This window comes from Oxyura jamaicensis, chromosome 3 (genome assembly GCF_011077185.1).
Source record: "Oxyura jamaicensis isolate SHBP4307 breed ruddy duck chromosome 3, BPBGC_Ojam_1.0, whole genome shotgun sequence".
NCBI classification, from domain to species: Eukaryota; Metazoa; Chordata; class Aves; order Anseriformes; family Anatidae; genus Oxyura; species Oxyura jamaicensis.
Genome location: NC_048895.1, coordinates 54,514,321 through 54,527,615, shown reverse-complemented (window position 1 = coordinate 54,527,615; position 13,295 = coordinate 54,514,321). Strand labels below are relative to the sequence as shown.

Genomic DNA, 13,295 nt, shown 5'->3' with positions numbered 1-13,295 from the left:
ACTAGATTCTTCTACCACTCTCTTTGCCTCCCCCCTCCCCAAGTAAACAAATAGCAAGAACTAACATCTATAAGCAATCTGTCCTTTCAGTGTCCTTACACAAAATGCAGAGTAATCCTAGAAAGGCAGCACAAGTAGCATGTTTTCTCTGTTCTTTAAATCGTGGCCACCCTTCTCCATATAATCTATAACCCATATAATCTATAATCATCAAGAGCATAAATGGACTAGATTGCCACTCTTGTCAAGTGTCCCCCAAGACCTTACTTATCTCTTAATACACTTTCTACCAAATTCTAGCATAGAATAGGAAGTTTTGAGTTCTGTGACTGAAGGGCAGATTGACCAGCTGGTATGATCCTGCAGCCCTTGTTTTCCCTGAATTTGGGGGAACAACTCAAGTCAGAGCCAGCCCTGTGGCTCCAAGAAGCCTTACTTAGTGCTACTAGACTCGAAGGGCTTCTGTGCTCCTGAGGACTTGTCTGGTCAAACTGCCAGTGAACTAAAAATCTGTTAGTTAAAAAAATACTCCGCTACAGCTGGATGGGAACTTCAGAGTTTTTATGTTTTAGAATCACAGAAAGCACACACATATATGTATCGTCTATGATTACTCACCTTTTGTAATGCACTTTGCTCAAATTATGCTGAACCAACTGCTGAGCAGTTTAGACAGAACCGCATTTTAAAGTGCCTAAAAATATGTCAAAGCAATGCAACACCATATATTACTACAGAGACTGAACACCATCTCTCAGGTGGCATAGGGAACAGTGAACAATAATGTAAATATCCATCTTAGATTTAGCAACCCGATCACCAGGATTTAAAAAGGCCAGAGGTTGCAAACAGCAAAGCTGGATCACAATACCTCTATTTAATAAACTACTATGTCTAAATTGTCTTCTCTAAAATCAATGAAATTGAATTCTAAATTCATTCAATCTATATTAAAAAAACTGCTTTAATTTACAGAATTGGAACATGCAATCCCAAGAAGCATATTAAAATAGAATTCACTGAGTTCAGAAACACTGCATTCAAAGATAGGATTGCTCCTCTTGTGGGCACATCAAAACTCATTTTAAAGTAATTAGTTCAGGTATTGATAACTGTAGTTGCACCAGCAAAAGGTTCACTTACCCATCTAGCTGGATGTGTACTTTGCTGCCAGCTAGGATAGAATTAAGTCTTCCCTAAGGCCACGCTGCTAACAATGTTATAAGCTGGCTATTTTACAATCAGATTTTTTTTTTATTTCCATATACCACAGTCACATCTTCAATTGCTAAGACATACTCAGAATGACGCTCCCTGCTGGCAGAGATGTACCGAACATGATGTTGACAAGCATGTAGCTCCAAAAATGTCTACTGACTTCAGTTGTCAAACTAACAATCAATTCTCTAACATCTGTACTGCGCATTTACTGTTGCAGTAAACATAAAAGCTCACAGTGAACACACAGTTCCCCGAAGTTTCAAGATGAGCATCCACAAACTGAGGAACTCATAACTGGCTAGAGTTTTGAGAAGATACTGGCTAAATTTGCTGCCTTTCACATCCCTCCTAGCAGAGAAAATGCTATCTTGTTTGTTTAAAAGGCTTGATTTTACTGAAGGATCACTGCGTTGCAGATCTGTACACACACGAATACTTATCTATCACTATGAATATGTCTGTCGTTGCACGAACTATAGTGTACTAAAAGGTTTAATATTTTGCAACCATCTTGTCTTCAGAGTTCTCCACTGAGTGGTGAACTCCAACAACAGAACCAGCCCCTGGTGTCTTGGGCAGCACTAACAAAAGTATTTGCTTGGAGTTCAGCGGATATATTAGGCCTTCCATGTACAGTCCCTATCAGTCAACAGGTGTGTTGCAACCAAGACACAAGAAGGAAAACACAATTTTGCAGTTCCTTCACACTGTCTTCCTGAAAATAAGCGGAATTACAATACAGTGTATTAAAGAGTTACTTTGTGTTGCCTGTTGCAAACTGTTACCCAGACCAAGCTTAAACATCCTTGGCAGTGTGAAACTACAGAGATCGCTGGACCAACAAAGAGATCTCTGAAAGACTTCTCTTTCTTTTTAGCCTGACACATGAGATCTCACTTGGGAAATGCTGGCCTGGGTGCATGGGAGGCTAGTACATTGTAAGATTTTAGGTTACAGGAAAGGTGTTCTGTAGCTATAGGAAGCAATCCAAGCCTAACATAGAGCTGATCTCCTGGTGAGGTCAAAGGCTAACTCAAATGGTGTAAGCCTACTATCTTCCACATCCATTGCTTCTATTTTCATATTTTTATCTTTCCTAAATAAGAGTAGTGGTCTGCACTGATGATGATACCTAGGTATAACCAGCTGACACTCAGATCTTGATCATCCAGCCCTTGTTAACTAACATTGATTTTCTGCCCCAGTGGAAGTGATTTCATTCTGATGCATGCCATTTAAATTCATTTTACACAGCTGCTTAATGTGGCTTGGCAAAGCAGAGGCAAACCAGCTTTCTATGTCTAAATGAGACTCCTGAGCTGGTAAAGGACAAATCCTGTGGATTAGCAGCTGAAGATGAATTTCTCTCCCCTATTGATACTTGGCTACTGATTCAACAAGTTGACCTTGAAGGGGATCACAACCAACTTGTACAGAAATACTGCTGTGTAACCATGACTCTGACACAACCATTTCATTTTCCCCTTAATTCCACATAGAGGGGTGTGTTTTGTGGTAATGAAAACCCAACAGTTTGTGAACTCCACAGCTGAATCTTATCAGCTCAAGACATACAAAGAAAAAGGCTGGATATTATTCAAGCATTTTGGCATATAACAGTACACGTCTTTTCAATTAGAGAAAATAGTATGGTGCAAGTTTTCTCCCATTTCACTGATTTTTGCTTTTTAAACAGAAGAACCAGTAGACTTCTGTTTTCATTTTTTGTTTTGCTTTTACTTTTTCATGTGCACATATATGAACGATGTTATTAATGAAAGAAAAAAAAAATACAATACAAACAAAAGCAGCTATAGAAAACTGGTGATTAAAACTTGTTAATAACCATAGAGGCAGCAGTAATCTGGGTATTATAGATTTCCTATGGAGGTAATAAATGAAGTAACCTGATGGCAGGGAAGTCCAGGAAACTTGAATCTCAAGTGAAACTCGACATGGTTGTGAGCAAGCAACAGGGTAGAAGTCTGTGTAGATACATTCTCCCAGTGCTTTAACTTATAATGTGGTTACACAATCACTGTTGGAAGAGCTTTGCTAAAAAAACAGTCGCTACATTTCTGGGGATGTTTTGGACTGAATACCTAATGCTCCTAAAAATCCTTCTAGCTACTGGCTGAAATTTTTCAAAGATGTTCACACTCAATTACAGTGTAATAAAACTTCAAAGAAATTTCAAAACTTCAAAATCCCATTAAGAAATCCTGTCATCACTTCTGCAATAAATCACGTCAGAAAGGTATCACGCTCTGGGGGAGTGGCTCGCTGCTGAGACCATAATGACAAAAACATTAACAAGTCAGGAGAATGACGTTGCACAGCACTGCTGCAAGGCAAAAATATCACCAAAAGGGGAGAGAGACGATGCCCAGGGAGGATGGGGAGAGAGGGGGGAACCCATTCTTTCTCAGTGATTAGCTTCTTCATTTCCCTCTTAGGCACGAAGGAAACAAAGCCATGCACAATGTGAGAGAGCGGCATGCAGATTTTCACCATACTCTCACAGTGTTGTTAGCAAAAAGAAAACAAAAAACTCTGTAATTCAAGTATTTGTGTATCTTTCACATGATTTTTATATACCTTCAGCTGCCAGATGGCATGTTCATAAACATAAAAAAAAATTGCCCAGGTCTCACAGCAAGTCCAGTTTATATAGCTACCCACCCGTACTGACCAGGCTGGTGCAGCAAGGGAGCCTGAGCGTTGCCATAGGTGGGGTGCTGTGAAGAAAACATGGGGCGTCCGCCAGCCCCAGACTGGCTGGGATAAGCAGGCGGCCTACTGTATGGTGGCCTAAAGCAGAACAAGGGAACAGCCTCTTTGGATTTGCTCAGTATCACAAATACAAATCACTGACAAGTGCATTCCTTCCATGTACAAGAGAATGAGGACTTGCAGGAATAGCCAGAAGCCATTGTGCTTTCTCCTCTTCAGATGACTTGAGATTGAGGGGTAAACAGCGTGCTTGCAACCTCGTGGCATCAGATTGGGGTGGCAGGTTTCATTCAATTTGCAGTTTAAAAATGGCCCTATATATAGCCAGTATTTGCAATGGGTATTTGATGAGTGCATTTCCTCTACAGGTGCTGAATCACTGGAATGTGCATTCTGTGAGGAAAAAGGCTCTGAAATGGTGCATTTTTGCCCAGGCAAAGCTAGAATCCAAAAGCAGTTCTACAGAACTGACTTGGGAGGAAGGTGTGCGAGATAGGAGCGGTGATCGGTTCATCTAGTTTTTGATCAAACACCACACACTATGCCCGAAGTGTAAGCTGAATCACAACCAAATACCTTGTACTTATTACAAACCAAGTCTTGCTGTAAACACCAACAAATATGTCCTTTTCCTTTCATTATGTGATTATAAAGAAAGTGTCCCTGCAGCTGCAGCGACGGCCCATTTATTCCTTCTTGCCTGACCTATCAGCTTACAGCCTAACCAGCCAGCCAGAAGCAGACTCCTGTAAATCTGACCGGACAGGTCCGTTAAAACACCCAACACGAGCAAGAGACTGCTGGTTCACAAATGTCTGCAGAAGTATGGTCTATTTTAAAGGAGTGTGGTTCTGTCTCTCTGAAGAAGAACACGAAATTTACTGTTTTAGAAGTTTGCTGTTGCTTATCAATAGAAGCTTTCCAAACTGACAAAGCAAGAAAGCAACAGATAGAGGGACACATCAACTTGCTATTTTTGTTTCTATATTGTGCCTTGGAATCACAGCAGTTGTCGTGTCCAGAAACACTGGTCTTGAATGACAAATACCTGTATGTGTGTAGGTGCTCATGTGTATGCATATGCATAAATGAATGCAAGATGCTTGATACGCACACACATAAACTCGCTTACCAGAACAGTGGAACCAGCTTTGTGTAATTCTCAAATGGAACTTCTCTTAACAGAAAAAAAAAAAAAAAAGGTAAATACAGCAGGAATTATTTCAGTCCAGGGAAATGGGGAAATTACTTCATCCGAAAATTTCCCAGAAAATATGATTTCACTGTAAGTATTCAGTCATCTTAATAACCATGGACAGAAAAATGCCTTTGCCAAAATCCACGCAGAAACGGCAGTGTGCAGTTATGCTGCCCAAAGGGGACACAAGAAACCAGACAGTGGCTCCAGCCTCCACAATCCTAAATTTACAGGTTCTCTCTTACAGATGCATAGGTGGCAGTTATCAACTCCAGATAACTACACATTGATTTTATGCCTCCTTCTGCCCTTCCCCTCCAGCTGCTCCCCTCAGCATGCCTGCCTAGGAACAAGAACATCCTGTAGAAGAGAACTGTCATCATGGCTGCCACTCACAATGTGGGCAGTAAGCACAAGACTTGATGGGCAGCTTCATAAGCTTCCTTACTCCCTGGCAGGGGCAAGTTGCCAGGGACGTGCTGGCCCTCTCTCTACCAAAGATCAAATACACATATCCAGCTCATGCGTTTCAAGTTGTACAGGGCTTGTTTTCAGCTCCTAATGTCACCACAACCCTGTGGGTTTTCCTAAAGCCTACAGTGCCAAGAACCAAAATGGAAGTGGCTCTCATCTTCATCATCACAGCTGCTTTTTGAGAGTGTAACTCAAATATCCAACAGCATGCTTTTAAAGAAAAGTGCATTTGAAGAAAATATTCTTCCCACACACCATCTCCTCTCAGAGATAGGGGCACAGAACATGTATAAATGCATATGCGTGCACATCTACAGCACCATTGCTTCAGAAATGATAAAGAAAAGCACTGCCACTCGTTTTCAACGCCTTTCACCTGGTTGCATACCTGCTCTGAGCGGAGTTCGCAGCAGCCTGCATCACTGCAGCAGCCGCCTCCTGTGCCTTACGGTTCACAGTTGGCATGGGTGGGCCCATCCCGGGGCCTCCCTGCTGAGACATGCCAGGAGAATTGGGGGTCATACTGCTCATGTTTCCAGGAAATGGTCTGCTCTGCATCCCAGCTGATGGCATCCGTCCCAGGGGCATGGTACTACAAGGCTGGCTTGGCCCCTGTCCATGCATCTGACTGTTGGCATTTATACCCATGCCGGGTCCTGGGCCACTGTAGCTTGTGTTGGGCACGCCAGTGTATGTTGGTGGTCTGGAGTAGTTTCCTAAACAAAATGATAAAAAGAACAGAGAATAACATTAAGCCTTTGAGCAAATATTTCTGTTTAGGACATTAGCAGCCGCAGAAGTTACACATACGAACTGAAGGGACCCATGCAGGACCCAAGTCAGAGCAACATTGTCAACATGAGGACAGGCACGCAACGGGACAAGCTGCCCGAAGATGCTGTTCAGATTCCCCCGAGACCCATCTGGATAAAGTCCTGAGTGACCTGCTCTGATCTTACATCTGACGCCGATTAGAATACAAGGTTGGCCTAGAAAATCTCCCGAGCACCTTTCCAATGTGAATTATCCTATGAACGCCATTTCCATGTACCCTTAAACATCTTCTGCCTAATAAACGTCATGGGATAACAGCGAATACAGAAAACCATGGCCTCCAGAGGGTTAACAACACAGCACACAGTACAAAAACACCTTGTGCAGTAGAGATACATGGCATGTAAGAAGCCCATTACAAAAGCTCAAGAGAGAGTCTTACTTTTGTAATTTCATGTCCTCATTCTTCATCTTCCTGCAATTTCGGGAACAGGCTATTCTCACTGGATCCTTGCTCCTAACCATTCTGTCCATTTGTGTCAGAGATGCTTTGGACTGACCTATTGCCAGGCCCTCAGGAACATTCCCTCTCCCTCCCACCCTTACCCTGCTAAGTGAAAAGCTTGGCTCTGCCAGCAAAAAGCTCACAGTGCCGTTCTTCTGGGGAAACTTCTATTACAGGAGTAATCACCAATACTACAAAGATGCTAATATAAAGAGGTGCCTTATGAAGGATGGCGTGAAAACCTGGCTGACCCCAGTCTCCATTGTCACCGGAACCAACTACACCACTCGCAGCAGCTTAAATTGAGTACTTGATTACCTGAGTACTGACTTTCCTTTCATACTGAGAGCTAAGAAAAAGTATACAGCATTCAGTGTTTTAGAAACAGATCCAAACAGCATGAGAAAAGAAAAAAATGGTAAAGATACGACAGAAAAGTATTTTAAGAAATGGATCGCATTACACTACTTTGGTCATCAGATTTGACTCTTTATTTCCAGCTCATCCAGTTTTGTGGAAATGTGACCCATTCCCTCCCCGTGGGATGCCTCAGAGCAGAGTTTCCTGACTACTCTTAGATATTCCCACGCTCGTTTGAAAGCGGCAGCCAGTGGACTCTTCCTGAGTGTGGAAATCAGCTACATCTTTCCTCAGGCCTCAGCTACCAGGCAGAGGAGTCAGTGGCATGCAACTCCTGTTTATATTTAAAATAAATGTATTCATTCAGCATTTGAATGCACACATAATTAATTCATACGCTCCTGCTGCTGTGCTTTGGCTAATCCTCCCCTCCTCCCCACCCAGCAACTGACTCACTCTGGTACAAGTTCTCTTCAGCAAAAACATGTGTGACCTACGCTTTCCAAGGAAATGGAACAATGCTTCACTTCTGTTTTAGAAACCAAATTTGTCCATGCGTTTTTTTTTCGCAGAAGGATCCACGATATGTGGTTTAACAGAGATGAAAGGCTCCAGATTCAGCTGTGTGATGACTTCAGACCTCCCTGTCTTTTCTTCTCCTCCTCTAGGCTCAGCTGCTGCCAGCTGACCATTTGCTTTGCAGCGAGCCATCGCTCCTAACCCGAGTTCTGTTTGTTGAGACCTGCTCAAGCCACACCTCTGAACCAACATACGTGCCCGTATGTGCCCACAAACCGAAGGGCTCGTTAGTTTTCTACTGCTCTGCTTAGTGTTAAGCCTGTAACACAGAACTCAGATGTTGCTCTGGTTTCCCAGTTGCTTTCTGCAAGAAAAATACAATGCAGTAAGATGGAGTATATGTACGCTCAAGGATTACATGCACCCAGTTAACACATTTTATGTACGTGCTATTAGAAACACTGCTTCCAAAAGTGAAGCAAATTTACTCCCTGCACTAGCAGACCTGATATCCATAATCACTGGGAGCTACTGTCAGTCCAATTTACATAAAGCCAATTTGTTTTGTCAGTTCAGCTCTACAAAGTATGGTTCAGCAGCACACTTGGAGGAGCAAACACCAATGCTAAATACTATTGCTGTTTTGATGCTATTTTGAATTGGGATATAAAATCTCTTCTTTCATGTTTTGGCTCTTCCAGCATAAGCACAACACAGAAAAAAAAAAAAAAAAAAAAAAGCAGTGGAATCTTCTCCACAAAAGTATGTGGCTCAGTTAAAATAGCTCCTAATCATTCATCTCCAGGGATACACGTCCAAGAGCACAGGGAAGTGGTATCTTCTCACTAAGGAAAACAAGTTTCAATGTTTTTTCCATGGTTGTTTTTTTTTTTTTTTTTTTTTTTCCCTAAGCATTTCCTCAATACCTCAAGTACTCGCTATTCTTATACCTTTCCCAGACCAGAAAAAAGGCAAAATAAAAGCCAAACAAAATACAAGAGGAATTGCCAGGAATGAGGAGTGCAATCTTATTTCCATGTTTCTCTAATAGATTAGTAATTTGTTGGCAGTGGCTTTGACAGAAAACAGATGGATGCAGCATTAAACACAATGAATGCAGCAGATGCTAGGCCAGCCCACATCAGCTGGACGTGTCAGGCAGCCAAGTCCAAGAGCCCACACTTTTCAAGTGGGTACAAGCCTGGCAACAGCGGCTGTACAATACCACTGAACAACTCCTCCCTTCCATATCAAAGGGATTTTTGATTCCAGCTCCCCCAACCAGAGCAGAATTGTGCCCACAGACACAGTGTCTCAAATGAATCAGAAAAAACAACACGGTAACTGGAATCGGGAGGAAAAAAAGAAGCATAGTGAAGATAAAACATGAAAAAGCCTCCTAACAACCTGCCAAAGACAGATGTTCATGCTTACTGCTGAAACTTCAGTCCACTTTGTCCAGGTTTGCTGAACAAAGTGCTCTGATACCTTGCCATTTCTAGGGGAGCCGAAGAGAGGGCACTGTGAGAACTGCCTGCTAGCTTTGCTCTCCCTTTAGGGACATAGGTCAGATTCATGGTATTAAAAACAGTATCTAAAAGACATTTTAGAATTGTTTGTATGTTCACTTAATTGTCAAATTTTCCCCATACAGATACAGACAATTTAAATATATTGTGCTGAATTTCTTGTAAAGTATTTCACCTAGGGGGCTTTAGTGGGTATGGCTGTTTTTTAAGTCTTATCTCCATGGACTGTAGCATGCATGGGACTGAACTCGGAGGTCCAAACTCTCAAGACAGTTAGGGCAGCTCATCCTTAAGGGGGTACCACTTTGAAATCTAGGCTCTTGAAATCAGTGGGAACAAGATATCAAAGTGCTTCTGTGAAATGAGTTCAACACTGAAGTTACAGTCCAACATTAAAGGTTACAAAGCACAAATACTCATTAATATTACTTTACCACAAACAAAAGGGCATTTAACTTACTGTGAAGTTTTGGGATTTGGGTTCAAATATATTCACTAGTGGTTCTTCTCTTTGCTATACCCAAACAGAACAGTGTTACTGCTGAATTCAGCAGAAAAAGGTAGGGAGATGGGATGCATTTCTGACAGCTTTTACTGATCTGCCGTAAGATTTTTCTCTGCCCTGGTCTTAAAAGATCCAACTGACTGTAGTATCTGACTGCTCTCCGGAGTGCATTTAAAGGACATTTTGCTGTGACAGCAGTTTGATACTCGGGTCATAGTCCAGAGCTTCATTAGCTCACAAGCTAGATGTTGCCCAAATACAAAACAGAAAGGCTGTTTCTTTCAGCTCCGATTCTCACTTCGCTTCTTTTTATTCTTGGGGACAGAAAACTGCTGGGAGTTAACCAAAAATTAAACTACTGTTCTGTACTCTATGCTCCTGTTTTATATCACAGACATACAGAAGCGTGCAGCCAAAGCCATTTTTTATTTTTGTGGGAAATGCTTTCACAGCAATGGGCTAGGTCCCCAGTCCAGAATTGCTTCCTGGGCAAATATGTTTTACTTTTCTTATAGATCTAAATGCCATGTAAACACACGAAGAACAAATAAATCAACTATATGCATCTGATGGATCATTCTGCTCTTGTGAACTGTGGGTTAATTCTTCCAACTCAAACTTACTGGTGTAGTCTTCACCACAGCGAGCCCAGACTTCAGCGTTAGTTTCCAGGACTGAACACATAGCAAAATACACTATTTAGACTATGTTTAAACTCAACATTTAAGCTTAATGTCACAAAATGCTTTGACACATATATAAAAATACAAGTAGTCCTGTCCAACTCAGCCAATGCTTAACAATATTCTGGAGGAAGGTCTATGTGAGCAAAATGAGAAAAGCAAACAAAACCCTTGAGAACGACTGTAGTTTAATAATTTAAGAACTAGTTTGCAACCCAGGTGATTTTTAATATATTTGTTATTTTGGCAATAAAAAGTAAATGGGGATACAGTATTACAAATTCATCAACACTGGCATATCATTGTGCTTTGTAAGAAGGTATGTTAAGAGATGCAATTACAGATTACTTTCATTAAAAATGAAAAATGCTATTAAAATCTTAAATCCAGGTAAGTACATGACTGAAATATCACCATGTTCATCCCAGTACTTTAATAATGGTCACATTAGCCCAGTGAAAACGCAGTATTCCTCTGCTCTATTTGTTACCTGTAGAGCTTAAAGCCTGCAGGGCCCTAATTTTATGATGACCAGTGCATGGGATCACCAGTACTCTGCGAGAGCTGGCAGGAGAACATGCTTTTCATCTATCACACTATTCACCAGACCCCTCTGAAACGGCCTGTTAATGACAATGATGCTCATTTTCTTCCTGCCCCTCAAGTTCACTTTTTAATAGCCGTTTCTTCCTGACCGCGACCCATAAAATCATTACATAGGCACTTTCATCTACAGCGAGAGGAAAAGAACTGCTGAACTCGAGCAAAAAAGAAAGTAGTATTCGGCGTGTTACTTAAATGCATTGATTTAGTACAAAAACCTTTCCACTCAATCAGTGTGGATGGCTAATGTTTTACTGCACTTGACACCCACTATTCCCATGGTTCGGAATCTCAGCAGCAGCCGTACAGCTGGAAGTCAGGATAGCACATCATAAATCCACTGGATTTTTACCAGTTAAGCTAGTTACTCTCTGTGCAGATAAAAATAAGCACTTGGACAGCATTTTATGGCCACAAAACGCTTTCCAAATAAAAGGAAAGCACCAGTCAACTGGAGTTGGGTAATTAATCTTCACACATGGCTATAAGACATTACTAGCCCCATTTTACAGTTAAGGAAAGCAAAGCAGAGAAATGAATCTACTTGCCTAAGTTGAAAGATGGAGTAAAAGGCAGAGCCAAAATTAGAAAGTAGGAGAGTTTGGCTTGTAGCCCTGTGCTCAGAAGACTAAAACAAATGCAACCCAGAGATGAAAAAGAAAGGAACATTGCACAGGGCAGCAAGATGCCCTTCAAACTACAGAACTAGTTCTCAGAAACCCTGGAGACTGAAATAGCCATCCTTACTAGCATGATTAAGCCACTGGGCCCATATGGAATTTCGTATTTCTGGTTCCAATCCTTTTTGAGGATTTTCATTAAGAACGAAATAGTAGGAATTGCTGAAATAGGAGAGGTTCTTGATGTACCTTTAAAAAAAGTACTTCCCCTTACATATTCTGCAGCTTGACTTGAAGTTCATTAAACCTCTAAACAGATGCATACTTTATAGAGGTTATCCATTAAAGGCAAAACAACAGACAAGTTCAAGGTTGCATACATTGAATGTCCAGGGGCAGAAATTGTTTCTTCTGTTTTTGTTTCAGTCCTTCAACAATTTTGTCAAACAAGCAAAATAAAAGGAACTGTCTCTCTCAGTCTGAAGGGTTAGTTAAAATTCACAAACCGTATGCATTAGAGCTCAATATTATATTCCCACAGTAGCCACTGTATTATTATGTTTGTTAGAAGACTTTAACCCTCGCAGTCACTGCACAATCTCAGATTGGCCTTGGGATTCCATCCAAGAAAATAAGTCCTATTTTGGGATTGGCGTTTGGACCCTTATTCCATGCGTGGTCAAACTCAGCCTCATCGCAGACATGACATGCTAGGCCTCCTAAACAATGGCTCTGGCAATGCAACAGATTTATCATTTCCTTGCTCAGTTTATGATCACTATTTTTATACAAAGGTGCTAATAACAGAAACAGCTTCTTCCACAAGGTGTAGCTCCATCTCTGAGTTGTTTTTTTTTTAAAGAACAGGGCATGGGGGTGTTGTGTGCATGTGGATTTTATTTATTTATATTTTTAATAAGTCACACACCTACCTGTCTTCTTATATACATGATACATCTCTCTTTTTTCACAAACATATATATGTATATGAAAATATGTTAAGTATTAGCAGCAAGGATTTTACCTTGTGGTCCATACTGGCTCATCTGAGGCCCATAAGTACCACTTGAATTACTCTGCTGAAAGCTACCAATTCCAGGATGCACTTGGCCTCCAGGTGAGGGGTGTGGTGACATGGAAGGTCCAGTTTGTTGAGGTCCATACTGTGACATTTGGGGGTTCCTCTGTATGCCTGCCATAAAACCTAAATGGAAAAAAGCACCAAAGTAAAATTTAATATTAATGTGACTGTTCTTTATTTAAGAAATCCTTGACATTCCAGAAACAAATAAAAACAAACAAAACTCCTCAGTTATTTTCAGACTGAAGATATCCAGAAAAACAGTATTGTTCATACAACAGAAATAAATGCACCTCAAAAGCAGCAAAGCTGTCTCAGTAACCAAAACTTGTATACAAGCTTCACAAGGTTTTACTTGTAAAATAAAGACAGGGGAGTCCTGCTTAGTTACAAATGGCTGCTGATTTTAAAACTAGAATGATCTCTAGAAAAAAAATAAAAAGGCAAACGTCTGCATTAACTAATAAATAGTAGTGAATTTGCCGGATGA

General features: G+C 41.1%; 1 protein-coding gene across 3 annotated transcripts in view; it reads right to left on the bottom strand.

Annotated features, from left to right (window-relative positions):
* ARID1B (AT-rich interaction domain 1B) overlaps nt 1-13,295 on the bottom strand; it is a 323,165-nt gene that overhangs the window by 55,328 nt on the left and 254,542 nt on the right. For all 3 annotated transcript variants that reach the window (XM_035322604.1, XM_035322603.1, XM_035322602.1), the window contains 2 exons: nt 12,749-12,928; nt 6,015-6,342 (listed from right to left, as the gene is read on the bottom strand). In XM_035322604.1, coding sequence (XP_035178495.1) covers nt 6,015-6,342; nt 12,749-12,928 — 508 coding nt within the window. The remainder of the gene's footprint in view (nt 1-6,014; nt 6,343-12,748; nt 12,929-13,295) is intronic.